The sequence below is a fragment of the Esox lucius genome, chromosome 13 (genome assembly GCF_011004845.1).
Source record: "Esox lucius isolate fEsoLuc1 chromosome 13, fEsoLuc1.pri, whole genome shotgun sequence".
Classification (NCBI taxonomy): Eukaryota; Metazoa; Chordata; class Actinopteri; order Esociformes; family Esocidae; genus Esox; species Esox lucius.
Window position 1 is genome coordinate 10,706,523 of NC_047581.1, and position 22,564 is coordinate 10,729,086.

At 43.2% G+C, this 22,564-nt stretch overlaps 1 protein-coding gene across 1 annotated transcript in view; it reads left to right on the forward strand.

The window, feature by feature from the left end:
• The first annotated feature begins 1,554 nt into the window (after positions 1-1,554).
• fbxl17 (F-box and leucine-rich repeat protein 17) overlaps positions 1,555-22,564 on the forward strand; it is a 251,759-nt gene continuing 230,749 nt past the window's right edge. Inside the window, exons 1-6 of the mRNA XM_010892481.4 lie at positions 1,555-1,726; positions 2,859-3,352; positions 3,973-4,335; positions 5,149-5,271; positions 5,361-5,618; positions 5,773-5,904. Coding sequence (XP_010890783.2) covers positions 2,879-3,352; positions 3,973-4,335; positions 5,149-5,271; positions 5,361-5,618; positions 5,773-5,904 — 1,350 coding nt within the window. The 5' untranslated portion in view covers positions 1,555-1,726; positions 2,859-2,878. The remainder of the gene's footprint in view (positions 1,727-2,858; positions 3,353-3,972; positions 4,336-5,148; positions 5,272-5,360; positions 5,619-5,772; positions 5,905-22,564) is intronic.

Consider the following 22,564-nt stretch of genomic DNA (forward strand, 5'->3'; position numbering starts at 1 on the left):
TTTCTGGGAATTTTTCAGGGTGGTTGCTTGGCTTTGGAACATTCTTAACACATTCAAGGAACTTGACAAAAATACGCTCATTTAAAAACAGGTACAAAGACAACTAAAAGTGTTATTTACCTGTTATATGTTTTATTAAGAAGTGAATCAAATAAACACAGAAAGATGTCGAGATCATCCTGCTCTCTGTTTGTTTAATTCACTTATTAATAAAACAAGTAAATCTAATGCAAATAATCGTCCTTTGGCGGAGTGCTTCCCAACACACCCTTTCTCCTCAATTTTCGTGGGAAATTCCATATAATTATTATCTTGAAGGCAGCGCCATGTTACAGCTATCTAACAAATAGTTGCCTAATCTATTAAACTTTTCCTGTAAAAGTTATTTGGTGCCACTCATCCTGGCTGTGTTGCTCGGTGCATAAACACTTTGTGCAATACCGCATTCATGTGCTAGTCGAAACAAGGAAATATTTGACTAGCTATTGTTCATTTTTATTTATTTTTTTAATTAAATTTTCAAAACCAATGAAAAAGTCAGAAATTGAATTCCCTGTAGTTCTACGTATCATATCAAGTATAAATACATATAAATTAAGAGTCGTTCACCAAATAAATTTGACTGCTGCTGTTATTCTAGTCTGAACTAGTTCATGACAGATATCTTTATTATCAAAGTAATATCTTAGCGAAGCAAAAGACCGCTGCGTTCCAAAAGCATCAAACTTTTTCAGAGAAATCATTGAATCCCTTTCATATATCCTGTCCAACAACTCACCCACTGTTATATTTATGATAGAAGTTTCTGAATGCATCCTTGTCCCCACTTCTACACATATGCAGGCACGCGGTTGCAACCAACGGATATTACAATTTACAAAAGTCTAAAGCAGTTTTTGTGGGATCATGTTTTTCAACAGCAATATTGCATTGTTTGGCTATGTCAAGAGAAACTTCCCATAATCTGGCACCACAAATCAAGTCAGGCCCGGCGTCAGGACGAAGTGACTGAGTGGGCATAAAATAATGGTGATATTTGGAATATTTTCCTCCTCTTGCCTCCTCGTGGCGCCGGGCCTGGGTCAAGTAAAGATGACTGGAGCAGGTCAGAGAGCATTGTAGACCCGCAGCAGTCTTCGAATGCCCTCCACTTATTTCGCAGCGATTTCATGTTATTATCTTATTGGGTTTCAAGCATAGGTAAATGCTTTTAAGTGTTTTGAAGGAAACATTTTAACTTTGAAATATAATGATTGAAAGAACAACGAAACTACTGAAAACAATGAATGACAAGATGTAAAAGTATTTCGAAAGAAAAACAAATAACTTATCAGACAGACCTTTAAGGGAGGCTGGGCAGGACTGAGCTGCAAAACATTTGACAGAACTACGTGAATTTTACTGTGTGAAGGGAGTTTTCAGAGGGACGGATCCGCAAACTTACAAAACTAAATTTGACTAAAGCCAGGATTGGTCACACATGGTCCACACTGACATTCGGCTCCACCAATAACAGAACGTTATTCGCTTTATCGTCTTCCTGTGGTGGCATTTTGTCCGGAAGTGTTTTCCTAGACAGCAAAACACTAGCTTTTTGGATATTTTCCATGAATTGTTTCCAATTTCACATTATTGTCTTCTAACATTTAAATGCTGTAGTCCTCCGTGTGTTGCACGCGCAGATTATGAGAGCGACGTTCGGAGGGGGGAAGCACAGAGTGAACTGGTGAGCAGCAATACGTTGTAGAAGTTAGCCATCTGTGTATCCTCAGCTAGCATCCATGTTGAGAGATTACTAGTTAATTAGCGAGCTTGCTAGCTGTCTTCAGCACAGCTGAGCTAGGCCATAGATGCTTACAATACCTCTGGCTAGGCTAGCCACTGTTTTACTACTACACTTGCTAGCTATCATTGTTCTACCATATCTCCTACCTGTATAGGTCAACTTCATCGACTTAGCCAATTGCTCTTATAAGTTTTATTTTTATTTTCTCATAGTGATAGTAGCTAGTTTGCTTGCTATTCTGCCATAAAAGCCATAATGCCAGTTCGTTGTAACTAATGCCATGATGGAACGTGACTATAGCATTGCAATGTGGCATTGAACTTACAGTAAGGTTAGCGTTCTATTTAGAGGAACTGGTCACCAGCTGCTTCATTATATTTAGGCGCAGACTTTGTCACAGTTGTTTGAATATGCCAGTAAGTGAAGAACAAAATCGTTTATAGTAGGAGAGAATATTTTGAGGTTCTTTTTCTTTTATGGTATGTTTCCTAATGAAACTGTAGAGATTAGGCTGTGTAACTTTGTTGGCATGAAGTTAATATGATCTCCATGGATGTCACTGGTTAGGGGAATCTATTGGAAACGTTGATTTGTTTGACCAGACATGCACCCTGGTCTATCTAAGTGCATTGATGAGGTTCAATTCAATTAAAACAGTTTTAATTGAATTGCTAATGCAATTTTGTTGTAGAACAATGCTATACCTCACCAATATTGCCTAATAAGTTATATTGCTCTTGGTTTTGCCCACTTCATTTCCTATGTTCTGCCAATTAATCCCCCATTGGAAACAACAGCTTATGGTTTAGTTTTATATGCATTAGTAAGTATTGTTAAAATATATTATCCTGCTGAACCTAATCATGTTCCCTATTATTTTTTATTATGACTTATTTAATTTTTACTACACAAGACATAGACAGTGTGTCTTATAAAGGATTATGAGCCCAATTTGGTTTTCTGCACTATTTCAGCTTCATTTGGAGTTGTGTAGGCTAAACAAGACATGTGGCACTTGTGCATTTAAACAAAAGGTGTCATGTAACACTTCCATTTCTCTCGCCCTACCCAGAGTCTTCGTGAGTCATCTATATGGGCCATCTTCTCTCCAAAAATGGTAACCGCCTGAAAAAGAGGACACACAAGCTTCACCACCGTAAGAAGAAGAAGAGGAACTGCTTCCTGCAGGGGCCGTGCATGCTCTGCTTTATCGTCCACAGCAGCCACGAGGGCACTGACGACGACAACGACCAGTCAGAGGCCGCCATCTCTAACGGCGGAATTGGAGGACGTTGTCATAGCAACGCCAGCGGTGTTGGAATCGGAGTGGCCACCGCCTCGAAGCTCGCAGGACGATACGTTGCTCTTACTTCCCCTGAGGACTGTGCCAAGTTCCTGCTGTCGCCACGGGATCTGGCCATTTGGGAGGGCCAAGGGAGGAGTCTGCTGTCAGTTGTGCCGGCTAAGCTGATCCCGCCACCGGTGTTGTTCCGGAGTGCCGGGGTTCCAGTGCCAGTGGCTTTAGCCGTTTCTGTGCCTGTTAGTGCGAGTGACTATACCGACATGGTGAGAAACCAGAACGTTTTCCATTTTCCATTACTGCTGGACCGTTTCATAGGGTCTGCCCAGCGAAAAGCTCTTGTCTCAAACCAAAATGAGACCCAATGTAGTCACTTGTCTGTTATCTCAGTGTTGTTGACTTATACACTCATGGACTAATTTCTGTACAAAGTGGAGAAAAAGGCCCACCTCAAATTTCTAGGGAAGGATGAGTCTAGGGAAGGATGAGCTTGCCAATAAGTGGTCTACTCACATCTGGCATGTGTCCACACAATTTTGTGTTCAGGGTACTCCCACGCCATTCCCACAAAGAAAAGCTGCTTTTTACCATTACTCAATTACCATTTTGTTGAAAGAAAACAGCTTAGAAGTAAGTAATTATAGGTCATCATCTGGAAACATTAGGCAGTTATTTTCATTGATATAATTGATATGCCAGAGAGGCGACTCACCAGATGTCCCAGGATTGAAACACCCCCTTATCAGGGTCTATTATTAGCAGGGAGTGTTCCCCTGCTTCGACGTGGCATGCATTAACTGATGTTTTCCCATGTCATTCACAGTCAGAGGTCTAACCCCCTCTATGTGTCTGTGAACTGGGGCTGACCTTGCTTCTCTCCTCCCAGGTGTGTAAGAGGAAGTGCGCTGAGTTGCAGAGGTGCACCCCCTGCAAGCAGCCGCGATGTGCCTTCCCCGTCTCTGAGGGAGCGACGGACAATGGAGTGGCAGGAGGTGGAGGAAGTGGGGAACCCTCTTCGAACTCGGCGTCCGGCCACTGCCACCTCCACTTCTGTCCCCTGCCCTCCTCCTCTTCCTCCTCCTCATCCGCCGAGGGCTGCTGTGGGACGGCTCAACACAGCGATTTGCTGGCCCAGTGTTCTGACGCTCCTCCCTGCTGTCCACATCCCCATGATGACTGCCAGGGGAGAGGCTGTGACTTGATGGACACTTCGAGCATCAACCGGCTTCCCTCCTCCATACTGCTCAAGGTCAGAGGTCACCATTAGGGTACAGTTGTTCAAACAGGACTCCCAGAATCTTAAATACTAAAAACACAACTGAGAAGGACTGGCTGTGATGTGGCTGGAAATAGCTATATGTGGGTTTAGCTGTCTGGGTGTGGGTTTAGCTGTCTGGGTGTGGGGGTGTGTGTGTGGGGGTTTAGCTGTTTGGGTGTGGGTTTGTGGGTGTGGGTTTAGCTGTCTGGCTATGGGTTTGTGGGTGTGGGTTTAGCTGTCTGGGTGTGGGTTTGTGGGTGTGGGTTTAGCTAACTGGGTGTGTGTGTGGGTTTAGCTGTCTGGGTGTGGGTTTAGCTGTCTGGGTGTGGGTTTAGCTGTCTGGGTGTGGGTTTAGCTGTCTGGGTGTGGGTTTGTGGGTGTGGGTTTAGCTGTCTGGGTCTGGGTGTGGGTTTGTGGGTGTGGGTTTAGCTAACTGGGTGTGGGTGTGGGTTTAGCTAACTGGGTGTGGGTTTGTGGGTGTGGGTTTAGCTGTCTGGGTGTGGGTTTGTGGGTGTGGGTTTAGCTGTCTGGGTGTGGGTTTGTGGGTGTGGGTTTAGCTGTCTGGGTGTGGGTTTGTGGGTGTGGGTTTAGCTGTCTGGGTGTGGGTTTGTGGGTGTGGGTTTAGCTGTCTGGGTGTGGGTTTGTGGGTGTGGGTTTAGCTGTCTGGGTTTGTGGGGGTGTGTGGGTTTGTGGGTTTAGCTGTCTGGGTGTGGGTTTGTGGGTGTCTGGGTGTGGGTCTGTGGGTGTAGTTTTAGGTGTCTGGGTGTACAACCTTTAACTGTTATTGTGTGTTTGTTCTCTCAGGTGTTCTCCCATCTGTCAGTGAAGGAACGCTGTCTGTGTGTTTCATTGGTCTGTAAGTACTGGAGGGACCTCTGCTTAGACTTCCAGTTCTGGAAGCAAATAGACCTCAGTGGCCTACAGCAAGTGAGTAAAAAGTTGAGTCTTTAAAAAAATCTCAGGGTACTTTTTAATCAAACCTGTCTTGAGTCACAACATATCTTCCAATTTCTCAGGTTAATGATGAACTCCTGGTGAAGATAGCGTCTCGGAGGCAGAATGTGAAGGAGCTGAACATCTCAGACTGTCGTGGTGTGCAGGACCACGGTGTGTGTTCCCTGGCCTCCCACAGCCCGGGCCTCCAGAGGTACACTGCCTACCGGTGTAAACAGCTGAGCGACCTGTCCCTCAACACTCTGGCCTTACACTGCCCTCTGCTGGCCAAGGTTCATGTTGGCAACCAGGACAAGCTGACGGACCAGGCACTTAAAAAGGTACACTGTCTTTCTGTCTGTCCTTGCCCCCAACACACAAGTCATGCAATGTAGACTGTTTGTGTAACCTTTTGCTTTTCTTGTGCGTTTCATTTTTTTTTCTCCAATTATGTAATTATTTTTCTCTGTCCCCCTTGTCCCTCTGCATCCATAGCTGGGAGAGCACTGTTCAGAGCTGAAGGATATCCACCTGGGTCAGTGTTACAGTATTACTGATGAGGGCATGGTGGCCCTGGCCAAGGGATGTCCCAAGCTGCAGAGAATCTACATGCAGGAAAACAAACTGGCGAGTACCTTACCCTGGCTAAATCAAAGTGTTTAATTGATACCTGTCTGACTGCAGAACAAGGCAGGGGGCCCGCCCTGTCCTTGTAGTGCTGGTAATGTTTGGGCGGGGGGGGTGGGGGGTGGGGGGTGGCATCACACTGTAACTAGACAACCATTAAGCGGTGTTGCAGTGTGGTTTAATGTGAAAGTGTGTGTTAGATTGAGGAATGGTGGTTGGTTGTGGGGTATTTTTTGTCTGTTTTGAATTATACACAAATCCCCAAACTCAGCTGCACAATCTGTGGAAAACATGTGAAAAAAAGAATTGTGGTATTGTGGATTAAGCTCTTAATCTGTGTATGCTTGATGTTGGCTGGCTATTGTGGTGGTCTCAGGGGCTTTTGGGGACAGTCCCTGTTATTGCCATGATGAAAACCAAGATAGATATTCAACACCCCTGAGCATGTGTGCCAATTGGCAATGTAGCCTATGTTATGGATTCACAAATTATTTTCCTTCCTCTAGGACACGCAACCCAGCTGGGTTCTCCAAACTTTGGTTGTGTTGTTCAGTTTAGTTGGGTGTCTTCTATGTTGCACCATGATGGCTAACGTCTGAACCCTGCAGTTAGACACCTCTGGGTGGTGAGAGGGGGTTTATGAAAACTCACCAATACTCTTCAGATGTGGGCTTGTTTGGACATCCTGACTACTCGAATATCTGGCTCTAAAAGTCTGGAGTTACCAAGTTTCTTGACTCCTTTCCCCATATCAGCTATTCAAATATCTCCGGAGTCAATTAGCCATGGGGAAGTTATCATTTTTTTGGGTGAATAGTCGGATGGCCAGAAGTCTTGAATAATTTTTTTGCACCCCTTGAAAATTGACCTCAACCCAAGCCCAAATGATTTTCTTTAAAAATAACGATTGATGGTTTAAATCTTGATTACCGTGAGACGTGACCACAACTTCTCAGATTTTCTAATTCAAATCCTTCATGTCTGAATTATTTTTTATCTTTATCTAGTCTTTTTTATTATTATTATTATTATTATTATTATTATTTTATTTTTTTAACAATATCCTTCCCTGTCCCTTGCTGTAAAATATCGAATCTATTGACTAGGATATCTGACTGTCTACAGTACAGCCAGCCAGACTTAATGTCGCTCCAGTGATCCTTGTATCGCTGTGTGATTGTTGAATGCTCCCCGACAGGGTTTTCCCACCACCACAAGAGGTCAGTGGTAAAGTGCTAGTTCTGTTTCCAGATTGATTTCATCGTAATCCTCTTTTCTCTGTAGCCTAATGTAGTTGTCTCCCATTCCTCTAAATGCTTCCTATATGCCCTTGATGAATTAGTCCACTTACAGATGTTAACAATAGCTTAGACTGTTAAAATCCCATTCATCATCATAATAGTAATGACAACAGCGATTATAGCCAGGTGAGAGATTAATTTTGTTGCTAATAATATTTCAACGCCGTGGAGTTAATTTCAGGCAGTCATTTTTCAGATGAGATTGTGGTGACATTTTCTGGCTCCCTCTGCATATGATATGGGGTGTTCATTTTTTGGGGGGAATGTTTCTGGGAGTTGTTACGTCTAGCCACTCTCATTGCTTTGTCCTGATTTCCTCATTATCTGCCTGGTATTAAAAGGGTCTGCAGAAATGTTCATCCTGTCACAGCTTTACCTTCTAGTGTTTCCCCACCCAGCTGTTTTGAGTGATCACATTTACTAGCTTAAAGAGTGATTTACCTTTTCTAATTAGAAATATAGTACCAGGTTAAAGAATAGATTTTCATCTCCGTCTGAGGAAAGTGGGCCCAATGGCATCTTCGTCATGGCTGTACTCTTAAGGATACATCTCTATCTGTATTTGGCTGCTTTTCATTTTTTTCCTCCTGTGTCTGCTCAAAAACTTCAATCATGTGTTTAGACTGAATGCTCGGGTGAACTGAGGATAAACATCTTTTTACTAAGTCCTAGGAAATGTTTTGATGAGAGGATTGGAGTAAAAATGTGTTTTGCTTCTGGTTCAAATGTTTTATTTGGAACAGCAAATCAAATAAACATGATTTCAAACATAGAGGACAAATTCAGAAATTAGAGTAGTAAATAGATGTTTACACACTGAGTACTTCAACATACTATATATTTTCTTTCAACCTTTTGTTTTTTTTCATCTGTCAGTTGTACTGTACAGAGACAACGGTCTCTCTTACCCCTGTCAAAATGAGCTCCAATTTCCTAGTGAGTTGTTACCTGGCTGTAGGGTTTGCTCTGTTCAGCGGTCCAGGCATCATAGGGGTATGGGGATAGAACTTGTTCTGTTACAGAGATATATGATACCCCCTTCTTGCCTCTTGTCCCTTTTTTTTGCCTCATTTTTCACTGGACAAATTCATCTTCCTCTGAGGTCATTGCTTAGAAAGCTTTGTCAGTTCTTCCTTCTTATCTGGTTCTCCACTCTTGTGCGCTCTCTGCCTGTCTCTCTGCCTGTCTCTCCCTCGCTGTCTCGCTGTCTCGCTGTCTCTCTCTTGTCCTTTTTCATGTCAGGGAGGTATGTCCTCTAGGGTTAGAAGGCCTGGGCATGTTGTCTCTACAAAACATCTTTCTTTCAATGCTCCCCGTTCACTCACTGACATGTGAGTCTCATTATGAAAGTCCTTTTCCAGAGGTTTCTCACACGCACTCTCATGTACAGTCCATTTAGGGTCAGTTAGCACTGCATGTTGCTTTGTACTTGCTACTGGTGTTTCCCCATAGGGCATGTCGTTTTGTTGTAATTAGGGCTGGATGTTAAATCTAGTTAATTAATTATTGTTCCTGAATTCACAACTGAACAGGTATGTTCAGTTGTGAATTCATCTCTGATATGCTTTGGCAATATGTGCATTGTTACATTAAATTGGAATTTGATTTGAATTCCATTTTTAGCCACCAAATATCTATCGTATTAATTTTGCTTTCTCTCTCTATCCTTCCCTCTCTTATTTCTTGCTCCCTGTCCCAACTCAATTCAGTTTCAATTTAAAGGACTTTATTGCCATGGGACAAATGTTTGTTTGTATTGGGCACATTGGGGAAAAAAACACTGAATAAATAACTACAGTGAGAAATTATATTTAAGCAGAAAAATACTAAATATCAAAACTCTAAATTACATCTAAATGAACTAAATTCCCATGTTTGCCTGAACGATGCAGGTCTTTGTCAGTGTTTGATTTAGTTTAAAAACCTTTTTGGGTCTGTATGATCTCGGGGAAATATGCGTCTCAGGTTTTGTGATACATTTTGCAGAATGTTAGAAAGTGCAACTCAACTTCCACTTTATTTTGTGTGAAGTGTACACAGTTTTTAGGGCCGGGTCTGTCTGTGCCGCCCACTCTCAATACCAAGCCCATGTTGACTGTACATAGTCTGTACGTAGTCTGTACGTAGACTGTACGTAGTCAAGTGTTTTATTCTTGTTTGGGTCAGTCAATGTATTCTGTGTACATTCTGTTTAAGGAAAGGCAGTCTTCTGATAATTTTTTGAATGTGTCTTTTCTTTTGTCATTATTTGACATTACTCCAATCCCGCCCTCTCAGTTATTATCTTTGTCCTATTCTTTCAGTCTCCCTCTGTTGCTCCCTCTATGCCTCTCTTCAGTCTCTTTATCATACTCTTCCTGTCTCTCTCTCTCTCTCTCTGGCATGCCTCCCCCCTGCCTCTGCCCCTGCCTCTTGTCTTCCCCCTCTTCTGTCCTCTCCCTAATGTAATGTAACAGGATCCTGTCTCTTTCAATCAATGAGGAATGCAGATGATCCGTCATTCATTCTGTTCTTCCTTCCCTTTTGACTTCTTCCTCCTCCACTTCTCCTCCCTCTTTATAGCTTTCCTCTAATTGAATAATTAAAAAGCTGGAGGATGTTTCTGTGCTGTCTCTCTCTGTCTGCGACTCAGCTGGTGGTTGCTCTCTTGTTTTGTTCAAGGCTTGCTTATCAGAACATTCAGTATCTAGTCCGCAGGTGTTTAACCATTTTGGAAAAAAAAACAGTTCACATTTTCACGAAGGGAGTCTGAAGCGCAAAGCCGATCAGCTAGACAGTTCTCTGTCCAGCCTGCCAGCTCTAATATATGACATGGTGATGTAAAGAGTATTCACCTGTCTTTGGTCATTTCGCTCCGATAACAAGTTGAAGTATAATGACTTCTGTGGTCCTGGGGCCTGTGTGGCGTCTGCAGCACTGTCACCTTTCGTTTCCCCATTCAGATTTCTACTAGTTAGCCTGGCTGGTTGGCCAAGGGTGCTGAACAAAGGAGTCTGTACAGACCGAGATAACGTCTGCGTCTGGGCTCTAGTTCCAGAGATATATTGAATTTTTTTTTTCTTTTTCCTTTTTTCACCTGTATCTCTGATGGTTGGATATCTTTCTTTTTCTCTCTTTTTTTCCTTTTCTCTCCATCATTTTCTGTCCTCATTTTCATGACAGCTCTGTGTCCAGTCAGTGGGAACTGGCTTTCCTCCGCTATGCTGCATGAGAGGAAGAATAAGAGAAAGTAATAGGTGGGTTGATTGTTATGAAATAGGATCGACTGTAAGGAGTGTTTGTTTCTGTACTCTTCGTTCATATTTCCAGGATCTGTGCCTGTGCTATTGAGATTGGTTGTCTGTTTTCTGATGTTGTTTTGTGCTCCAGATGATTTGCCATTCATAGTCTGTTCTCATTCTACCTTTTGAGGACAAACACCTCCTCATCATATCAATTTGTCTTAGGGGTGGGGTGACCGTTGAATTTGACCTGAGCGTTTTCTCAGTTCAATACAAAGCATTGTGTAGGCCGATCTGCTCAACAGATTGCAACAATTATTCCGCGTGAGTAACTCTCTTCAATTAGTTCCTTCCAATTAAACCAGTATAGCAATTTTAGGAAAATGTTGCCACATAAGCACTTTTTTTCCCCCATACTTTTTTCTTCCCGTGAACGTTTTAACTGTGAGGTGATAGCGTTGGACCTGTCGCCCTTGGGAACGTGCGTCCCTCTGTAACACGCATGCACACCCACGGTGCTGATTACCCAGTTTTAATGAGCTTAAATGTGTGTAAGTGTAAATGGAATTGGAGATGACCTACAATAGATTGCCATGTGCCCTCAATTTAGCTCCAATTACTAGCGTGTATGCCTTTTTTTTTCTCATGTTCCCACTCTTCTTTTTTTCTTTTTCTTTCACTGATCCGTCCATCTTGGCTAATACTCCCCGTCTGGGAGGTTGGCGTATGACAACTAAGGCATCGCTGTGACTGCCGTCCGTTTAGCCGTTGCTCAGTCGCGTCATATCCCGCCCTGGTAGGCTGACAGCTTGTGGACATTACGGTTAAAGCCAAAGAAGTGTCACAGCGTGATTAGTGAGTGATCTGTATATTTTTGCAGTGTTAGATTTAACCGGCCAGAACAAAGGGAGTACAGGGGGACCGGGAGTGGTAATGAGCACTGTCAGTTGTGGCAACCTGTTCTGACACGACACCCTCTGGTTAGTTTAAACACAGGAAGACACATGGGAAAGGTTGGGCAGGACCCTCTGAATTTACTCCCTCCAAAAAGTTGTCCTGGGGAAGTATTTTGGAATGATTGGAGATGAGTACAACCATCCTGAGGTGTGGATGGGAACAATCTCCCCGCTGCCCTCTTCCCTGCCAGAGAAAACATCTGTGGCCGTCTCCTGTCCATGTGAGGCGAGGATCTGTCAACTTCGGCTGGAGTGTGTTGGGATGACACGGCATTACAGCATTCCATAGGAGAAGCTGAAATGACTGCAGTCAATAAGGATTCAGCCCTTTGTTACCCCTTGGTTAACCCATTTGTGATGCAGGTTCAGGAGTCAACGTTTGTGATGCAGGTTCAGGAGTCAACGTTTGTGAAGCAGGTTCAGGAGTCAACGTTTGTGAAGCAGGTTCAGGAGTCAACGTTTGTGAAGCAGGTTCAGGAGTCAACGTTTGTGAAGCAGGTTCAGGAGTCAACGTTTGTAAAGCAGGTTCAGGAGTCAACGTTTGTGAAGCAGGTTCAGGAGTCAACGTTTGTGAAGCAGGTTCAGGAGTCAACGTTTGTGAAGCAGGTTCAGGAGTCAACGTTTGTGAAGCAGGTTCAGGAGTCAACGTTTGTGAAGCAGGTTCAGGAGTCAACATTTGTGAAACAGGTTCAGGAGTCAACGTTTGTGAAACAGGTTCAGGAGTCAACGTTTGTGAAACAGGTTCAAGAATTTGCATTTAGGTGGTTCCCTACCAATGGAAGTAGTCTGTCAAAAAATTGGAAGATAAGTTAACTATACAAAAGCCTGAGTATTCCCCACAGTATGGTGAAATTATTTAGTTTGATTTAGACACTGTATTAATACCCCAATCACTACATAGATACACACTTCATTCTTTACTTTTTTGCTGGAAAAGAAAGAAAACACTCAAGGATTTCACCTTCCCTATAAAAATGTGAAATTATTAGAGAGTTTAATCGCTGGAATGGGAAAACACTGAGGATAGATGAACATTGTATTTACTCCACAGTATTACAGGACAGAAATGGGAAGCCTGTAGATCATGTATCCTGTTTGCAACACGGCACTGAATTAAAACTGCAAAGACTCTGGCAAATACACTCACCTAAAGGATTATTAGGAACACCATACTAATACTGTGTTTGACCCCCTTTCGCCTTCAGAACTGCCTTAATTCTACGTGGCATTGATTCAACAAGGAGCTGAAAGCATTCTTTAGAAATGTTGGCCCATATTGATAGGATAGCATCTTGCAGTTGATGGAGATCTGTGGGATGCACATCCAGGGCACGTAGCTCCTGTTCCACCACATCCCAAAGATGCTCTATTGGGTTGAGATCTGGTGACTGTGTGGGCCATTTCAGTACAGTGAACTCATTGTCATGTTCAAGAAACCAATTTGAAATGATTCAAGCTTTGTGACATGGTGCATTATCCTGCTGGAAGTAGCCATCAGAGGATGGGTACATGGTGGTCATAAAGGTATGGACATGGTCAGAAACAATGCTCAGGTATTTAAATGATGCCCAATTGGCACTAAGGGGCCTAAAGTGTGCCAAGAAAACATTCCCGACACCATTACACCACCACCACCACCACCAACCTGCACATTGGTAACAAGGGATGATGGATCCATGTTCTCATTCTGTTTACGCCAAATTCTGACTCTACCATCTGAATGTCTCAACAGAAATCGAGACTCATCAGACCAGGCAACATTCTTCCAGTCTTCAACTGTCCAATTTTGGTGAGCTTGTGCAAATTGTAGCTTTTTTTTCCTATTTGTAGTGGAGATGAGTGGTACCCGGTGGGGTCTTCTGCTGTTGTAGCCCATCCACCTCAAGGTTGTGCGTGTTGTGGCTTCACAAATGCTTTGCTGCATACCCTCAATTGTAACGAGTGGTTATTTCAGTCAAAGTTGCTCTTCTATCAGCTTGAATCTGTCGGCCCATTCTCCTCTGACATCTAGCATCAACAAGGCATTTTCGCCCACAGGACTGCCGCATACTGGATGTTTTTCCCTTTTCACACCATTCTTTGTAAACCCTAGAAATGGCTGTGTGTGAAAATCCCAGTAACTGAGCAGATTGTGAAATACTCAGACTGGCCCGTCTGGCACCAACAACCATGCCACGCTCAAAAGTGCTTAAATCAACTTTCTTTCCCATTCTGACATTCAGTTTGGAGTTCGGGAGATTGTCTTGACCAGGACCACACCCCTAAATGCATTGAAGCAACTGCCATGTGATTGGTTGATTAGATAATTGCATTAATGAGAAATTGAACAGATGTTCCTAATAATCCTTTAGGTGAGTGTATGTGTGTGTTTTTTTCTTCTAGAATACAAAGCAGTATTTTTGGGGCAAGTATAATGCAAAACATCACTGAGTAGCCTAACCCATGAAAACATCACTGTGTAGCCTAACCCATGAAAACATCACTGAGTAGCCTAACACATCAAAACATCACTGAGTAGCCTAACCCATCAAAACATCACTGAGTAGCCTAACCCATCAAAACATCACTGAGTAGCCTAACCCATCAAAACATCACTGAGTAGCCTAACCCATCAAAACATCACTGAGTAGCCTAACCCATCAAAACATCACTGAGTAGCCTAACCCATCAAAACATCACTGTGTAGCCTAACCCATCAAAACATCACTGTGTAGCCTAACCCATGAAAACATCACTGTGTAGCCTAACCCATGAAAACATCACTGAGTAGCCTAACCCATCAAAACATCACTGAGTAGCCTAACCCATGAAAACATCACTGTGTAGCCTAACCCATCAAAACATCACTGAGTAGCCTAACACATCACATGTTCATGTTGATTGCTTCTTGTTATGGGTATGATTTTCCTTGTCAAGGATTTGGTATTTATGAGTATTTTTTATAAAGAAACAAGCAGACTACTACAGAATAACCTGCTGGTCTGCTTTCAAACAGATATCAGGAGACAAATTAATCTTTCAGTAAGATAATAACCTAAACCTAAGGCCATATCCACTCTAGTTCCTACTCAAGATTACATTTTGTGTTCCTGAGTGGCCTAGTTTCCGTTCTGCTTTCCATTGGAAGTAAAGGGGAGTTAAATACTTTCTGGAACATACTAGGTACAGGAAGTGTCCTGTTGGATGTCAGGTTGCAATATTTGCAAGAGAAATAAAAAAACTGAAATGTTGCTTGCATAAATATTCACGCCACACACATTATTAGATGGAGCCACCTTTCGCTACCATAACAGCTTTACGTTTTTAGTATTTCCTGCTCTTGTAACCCATTTCCCCCCTAATCCGTCCGTGTTTGGGATGATGGTTTGTGACTACTGTGTTTGGAAGGCTTCGGTGAAGAGACCTTGCTGTGACTGCCGTCCATTTAGCCGTTGCTCAGTCACCGATGCGTCATCTCGCTCCCTGGTAGTCTGGCAGCTTGTGGACATAACATTGTGGACAAGCCAAAGATGTGTTGTTGTGTGATTAGTGAGTAATCTGTATAGCAGATTTAACAGACCAGCTAGAACAAAGGGAGAACAGTGGGAGGTGGTTATGTGCACTGGTAAATTTGTGATTTGGGCCCATTCGTCTTAGTAGATTTGCTCCAGGTTGTTTAGTTTGGCTTTGAACCACAGTTTTCTAATGCCACATATTACAAATATGACTGAAGTCAGGACTTTGACTGGGCCACTGTAGGATAATCACCTTTTTGTTCAAGCCAGTCAAATGTTGGCCTGCTGCTTGTGACATTGTTTCTCCAAGATGTATTCAAAACAATTATAATAAACTAGTTTATCTTTCTGGACTGAAGCAGGTTCTCTTGCAGTGTTTCCCTGCATATTTTTAACAAGATCCCCAGTCCCTGCAGATGAGATGGATCACAACTGAATGATGCTGCCACCACCATACTGCATTCTGGAGATTGTGTGTTAAGGCATGGGGAGTGTTTGGTTTGCTCCACATCACACTTTTGGCCAAAAAGCTTTTTCTTGGTCTGATCTGACCATCAAACCTTTTCCCACATCACTGCTGCATAACTTTTATGCTTTCAGATGGTACTTCATGAGTAACAGCTTTTGTGCTGGCAGAGGTTCTTGGAATGGTTGATCGGTGCATCATTACCCCACTCCCAGCCACTGAACTCTGTAGCTTCTTCAAAGTGATTATTGGCCTCTCTTCAGCTTCTCTCACAGGTTCTTGTTTTAAGTGCTCAGTGCTTGAGTGGTGTGATGCAGCTTCTACCTATTGTTTATTGACCCAAGTACTCAATGGAATATCCAAGCACTTTATTTTATTTTTATATTATTTTGTAAAATGTTCCTAATCTATTCATTTGTATTACTTCATCTGTAATGTGTGTTTGACCGGCAGTGCCAAGAATCCACCTTGTAGGTGATTTAGCAACATCCACAAACTAAACCTGAATATTGACCTGCAAGTCTTTGAGGATTCTTCTTACATTAGGGAACATACAAGTCCTCTTCAAACCACACAATCAGGTAGGCTGTCTCTCTGTCTGATGCTCACATAAACAGCTACTGTTTGCCTGGGATGAAATTGAACAAGGGAACCGCAGATACACATGCGCACACACTCAAATTCAAATGACAGTTTGAAAAAGCCTTAGAATGTAGAAAACAATTAACTTGAGATACTAGCATTTGGCTTCACTGTTTGACCACTGGCCGGAAGAAAGTAGTACTGCAGTAAACTGATGTATTGGGGCACCGGTGTCTGTATATTGTTTTATGGACTAAATCACTGGACGACGGGTAATGCCTTTTAAAGAATGTTTTTTTTTTCAGTGTTCAGACTTTTTTAGTGAGACTTTTCACAAAACCGTTGGGCCTGCGTGTTTGAGACAAGAGTGTAAAAGTAAAAAAAAAGTTGCATTTAAAGACTATTTCCAGACATTTTATGCTTAATTGGACAGGAAGGTGTTGAAAGAGTTGTCGGTTGGATTCAAACCTCACTGTAGCATTACAAGTCCTTTGCAGACAGCAGCATAGACCTCTGGACCACCCACACTAGCCTGTCCGCGGGTCAAGGCTAAATGCATTTCATGGACAGTAAGAAATACGGTGGATAGCATTTGTTCAAGTTGAGCATATACTTACAGAAATACATCTCTTACATTGCTAAATGTATAACACCTGAATTTCCAGCTGTAGCCCCCAAAAAACATATGGGGGGAAGATTTACGTAGAAACTCTTCCTCTAACCTGACAACCTCCCTCCCTCCATAACCAAATAAACGTCTGGAAACATCAAATGAGTAAGTTAGCTTTTTAGCCACATTATTACTAACTTGCAATCACTTTGAGTTTGTGTATTGACATTCCTGAAAGCAAATTCTAATTGAACTGTCAAGAAATATATTTGTAAAATAATATATGTTAAGCATTGAACTGCATTATTCTATTCTGCCCTAACTCTTTTAAATATAGTTTTGTAGCGTATTGTAGCGTAACCTATTTCCTTTACATCTTGTGTCTATTCGTTTCTATCTACAAAGCTCAAAATCCTAACGCTGCCATTTTGAAGAAAAATATAATCAAAGCTTCCCCTTGTTCTCAAATATAACCCAAATATTTTCCCTTCAACCCTCAGCGTTGGGCAAGCGCGGTCGCCACTCTGCAGTTTAACTTGAGGGATCTGAGATGACACCAAATCATGTTGACATCATATTCATCATTGAGAGCAGATTGCATCCGTTCCAGAACTTAGTTAAGAGCGGCCTCATCCCCTGTGGGCTTCTGACTGATGTGCTCTCCCTCTTTCTCCCTCTGTGATTGTCCATCTGTGAGCTAAACATCACTTAGAGCTGCTGTCTTTCTGAGCCATAGGGATGCTCCCTGTAATGGTGACCGTCTCATCCTTCTATCACAGAGGAAAACGCTATCAAATCACTCCTGGGTACTTATGGTCAAAATGACCAAATTGCCACTATTTTCCCCCTCTCGTGTCTCCCCCCTTTTTTCACCCCTTTCTCCTCCTCAAATTTTACTTTCCTTTGCTTCTGATTCCACTTCTCTCTGCTCATCTCTCATTGATTTAGAAAGTTTTAATTGTACATATTTTCAGCTGTGCATGGGTTTCAATGGCAAATATATGGCACTAGGACACCATCCTCCTCCTCCTCCCTCACTTCTTTTTCTCCCAAGCTGCCTCTCTCCCTTACTGTCCTGTTCACCTCAATGTGTTTGTGTTCTTTCATTTCCTGCCTCTGTCCCTTCTTTAATGTCTTACTATCGATCGCCCAGGAAGCATGTGAGTGCCGTTTCATGTGGTTAGCGGTTATAACCCCTGCGAGGGTCATCTCTCTTTGGTTCACAAGTCAGCAGGTCTGTTAATGAGAGCCGCTGTGCTTCCTTTGTCGGGGCGGACGGGATCCAGACTCGCACATATCGACACGTTCCCCTCACTGTCTGGCATACAACGAGATGCGCCGGAACAAGAGGCGAGCAATTGAGAGACCCCGAGCTCTGAGTTTGGTAAATGTCAGGACAGTTCTGTTGGTACGGGAGTATGAAGTGAAGTCCTCCGTTTTAAGCTGTTCATGGGGGATTACAGCGACAGTCCTTGTCGGGTGCGGACACTGCTCATGAGAGAGGATCGCTGTTTCACAGGGTCTTTTTAGCGACAAAGGATAGCTGCGTGTGAGAGAGTTGGTTCGAGCTGAGGATTTGTGTTGTAGCCTGTAACTGGTGGCCTTTGTAAGAGCAGACTCTTCTGTTTGAGGAAAAAAAAAAAATCCTGTCAAGTATGTTCTGTCACAGGCAAGGCAATGCCAGGCTGGTTGCTACAGACCTGACAGAGCCGACAGACCCAGCTGGCTAAGTAGCTCCTAAACAATGAAAGGCTGACAAGGTTCCCCTCCACATGGACCCTTGCCAGGTTCCCTGAACGTCTTCTCGGTTGAGTGGTTGAATTATTATTATTATTATTATTATTATTATTTTATTTTTTAGCTGTGATACGGGTGTCAGTCTGTTGACTGTTGGTTATGGTTTGTCTGTCTATGAGGTAAAAAAACAAACATAACTTACCATCTTCCCATACCAGTATTCCTTGTATTTTAGTTTTTGTATAAAAAAACTAAAATTATAAAAAAAGGTGTTGTATTATACTCTTAGGAGTTGTACCTGTTTAATTTTTAGTCAAATCAGTTTAAACAGATAGTGGAACACATACAAAGCGATGTAGGTTTGCTGAGTGCTCAAAGTGAAAGGCAGTGTAGAAAGGTTTCCAGAGGCTGTTGAATAATACCTTGGCCTGCAGAGGGCACTCTAAGACTGATTCCCAACAGGGGAGCGGCACTGGACATCCTTGTTGCTTCACTGACTACAGGACAAAGAATACAAATAAATCCTCTTTCAGTGTTATAAAGCTGGAGACCTGCCGTTAAATAAACAGCCGTTTGGCCTAAAGTTCATTTTTGGCCTTTCAGCAGCACACAGCGGAGAAATGCCAAGAAATGTAACGTTTCGTCCCACGTAACTAATATGGAGGAAATTCTCTCGGACAGTGAACAGTCCACTCTGACGATGAACAGGTTTTGCTCTTTTCTCACCGGTCACTGCAAATGGTGGTTGTTAAATGGAAGCCATACACATTTCCATCTCTATGCACGGTCTACAGAAATGTATGAGTTAAAGATAAGTTAGGTACACCTGAGCATCTTGAATTTGCTTCAGCGTTTTTAAGGTGTGTTTGTGTGTGTGTGTGTGTGACAGGCAGACCGTGGCAGGGTCCTGACACTGGTCTATGATGTATCCAAATGATTCATGACCTAGCCCCCCCCCCCCCCCCACCCCATGATGACTTTTCCTTTTGTTGCAGACGGCCAGTCTTGATGACATCATGTGTAGCACGAGTTAGAGCTCCCTTTTCTTTACTGTCGGATGGAAGTCTTTAGTGTCCTGGCACTGCTCTGTTCAAGTCAGTGATAAATAGCTTGGGGTAAACTGGAATCTGTGGGGTCATGGGAGAGCAGAGAGAAGGAAAAGTGTGTGTGTGTGTGTGTGTGTGGGGGGGGCACAGACTGCTCTCCTCTTACTGCCGCTTCCGTTCCGCCCCCTCCACGGCATATTGAAAGGCCACTCTAATCACAGGCTTCATTGCTAATGATGGATGTCAAGCGGAGGTGTGTGTCTGAGTCCCTGTGGGGGAGTGTGTGTTGTCTTCTTCCGCCTCCTCTTCCCCCGAGTTCCTTCTCCTCCCCTTACCTCCGTGTCTCCGCCCTCTTGTCGCCGCAGACGCAGGACCAACCCCCCCCCCCCCTCCCCTAATGTGTTTGGGCTTGTGTGCTAGCCTCGTGGTGGTTCGATCTGGCCTGTAATGAATGTGTTTAATAAGCCCTGTGGATCGATGCGCTTAATGAAGGTGTGACAGACGATGGGTCCGGGGAACGCTAACGCCTTAACGAGGCACTAACGAGCAGGAGGGGTTAACGAGGTCGCAGCAATTGGGTCCTCTTGCGTCACCTGTCTTACTTTCTCTATCTGTCTTTCTGCCTGTCCGTTTGTTGGTCTGGTTCTCTTCCTACCTACCTTGCTCCCAATGTCAGGTTTTTAACGTTCAGAGAATGTTGTGATAAACTTGGTCTTTTATAGCTGTAATCGTAAGAAAACGGTAAGTCCTCAAACTAATTTTCTAAGTCAGAACATGCGCTTGAAGTAGAGAACAGCAGTTTTAAGTTTGCTGTACTGCCAAAGGGTTGAAGGTCAACTTGTAATTCCATATGTTCGCTCCAAAATACAGGGGCCTATGTACAAGCAAGTATGACTCACTGCACAACCCAGAAACTGTCGCTAGTAATGCTAATCCCAGACGCTATAATATTATCAGCAGCCAGGCTTTGTTAATAGCTAATATATTAAATATTATATAATATTATATATTCTACTGTGTAGAATCCTGCCTCTGATGCTTACAAGACTGACATGACTCGCCTCCTCCTCTTCCTTTACTGAACAAGACCGGAATAGCAATGAGTGGTTAAGGGTGGGGGGGATAATATTAGTTAGTCCAGGGTGGTTTAGGGTGGGGGGGGATAATATTAGTTAGTCCAGGGTGGTTTAGGGTGGGGGGATAATATTAGTTAGTCCAGGGTGGTTTAGGGTGGGGGGGATAATATTAGTTAGTCCATGGTGGTTTAGGGTGGGGGGGATAATATTAGTTAGTCCATGGTGGTTTAGGGTGGGGGGATAGTATTAGTTAGTCCAGGGTGGTTTAGGGTGGGGGGGGATAGTATTAGTTAGTCCAGGGTGGTTTAGGGTGGGGGGGGGTAGTATTAGTTAGTCCAGGGTGGTTTAGGGTGGGGGGGGGGTAGTATTAGTTAGTCCAGGGTGGTTTAGGGTGGGGGGATAGTATTAGTTAGTCCAGGGTGGTTTAGGGTGGGGGAATAGTATTAGTTAGTCCAGGGTGGTTTTGGGGGGGGGATAGTATTAGTTAGTCCAGGGTGGTTTTGGGTGGGGGGATAGTATTAGTTAGTCCAGGGTGGTTTAGGGTGGGGGGATAGTATTAGTTAGTCCAGGGTGGTTTAGGGTGGGGGGATAGTATTAGTTAGTCCAGGGTGGTTTAGGGTGGGGGGATAGTATTAGTTAGTCCAGGGTGGTTTAGGGTGGGGGGGAATAGTGCTGCAAAAGTCTAAAGCGTGTTTGAAGAGACTACATGTCAGTGCATAGATGGACTAAACTATTTTATAGGAAACATATTTGAAATGTTTTTGCTTGTATTTAATCTTGCAGTGCAGTACAAAGTAGTACAGTTACATCTACCAGACATTTTACAGTATACAAAAAATTAATTGGCCAAATGCTTACTGACCTTTTAAGCTGAAACATGAATCTGTTAGCTTGGCTTGAAATGTACTTTTCACACAAAATTGGCACCTAAACATTACAGTAATAGCAGTGAAACATCAAAGAATAAGTGTCCCTTTTATAGTTCAAATGGTCCTGGTGGTAACCCATGGTGGTTGTTTTGGCTCTGTACTTTGATTTTAAATGATGACATTCGGGTGAAAGTACTGTCTGCTTTAATTTGATGGAATATTCATCCATATCAGATGAACCATTTAGAAAGCATGTGTTATACATTGTCCCCCCATTTAAGAGCAAGTATTAGGACAATTGGCTTCACAGCTGTCTCTCATTAGGCAGTTGTTTATTTTGATCATTAGTGTGTGCAAAATGTCAATGTCTAGTTTTGATTCCAGCCTTTGCATTTACATTTACGAGGTTCCTGGTATCTGAAAATACGAGTACCGAAGAAGTGTCATAGCCAAAACATTAACCATGCCAATAGCTACTTTTTGATACATTAAGAAGAAAAAAGAAAGCACTGGTAAGCTCAGCAATGGCAAATGACAAAAGTGCATCTCTGGCAAAATCAGCAACACACTCCAGGAAGTGGGTGTTTTCCAAAATCCTTTGCAGAAGACTCCATCAGCCGAACTACACACGCTGGACTGCAAGGTGCAAAAACACTAGTAAAAATAACCTGCAGAGTTCTAGAAAAAGGTGGACAGATGATAATATTATGTACCAGAATGATGGCAAGTGGAAAGTGTGAATGAGAAAAGTAACTGTCATACCAGTTTATGAATTGGGCATGTATAGCTGCCACTGGAACTGGCTCACTTGTCTTCACTGATGAGGTAACTGATGAAAGCAACAGTAGAATGATTTGTACAGAAACATCTTGTCTGCTCACATCCAACCAAATGCCTCAACTCATTGGATGGCTCTTCCTCACAGCATGGCAACGACCTGAAACATACTGGCAAAGCAACCAAGGAGGTTATCCAGTGTCAAGTGGAATGTTCTTGACTGGCCAAATCCGTTAGCTTACCTGAATCCAATTGAACATTGAGGTGCACCTCTCCCATGTTAGTGTCAGACCAAAACCCACAGGAGAACTATCAGGCCCAGAGCTGGGAAAAGGGTCTCTTAAATGCTGCTCGGCTGCTGCCCCCTAACGGGACACGCCTGCCCCAATCATACATCGTCAGGGGAGGGTTAAAGGGGCTCCTGAAGTGCAGCTCTGAGCTGAGAAAAGAGAAGGTGCGTCACGCCAGACCCCACAGCCCTTACGGATGGTCTGCCCCGGTGTTGCAGATTCCAAAAAGGAGAAA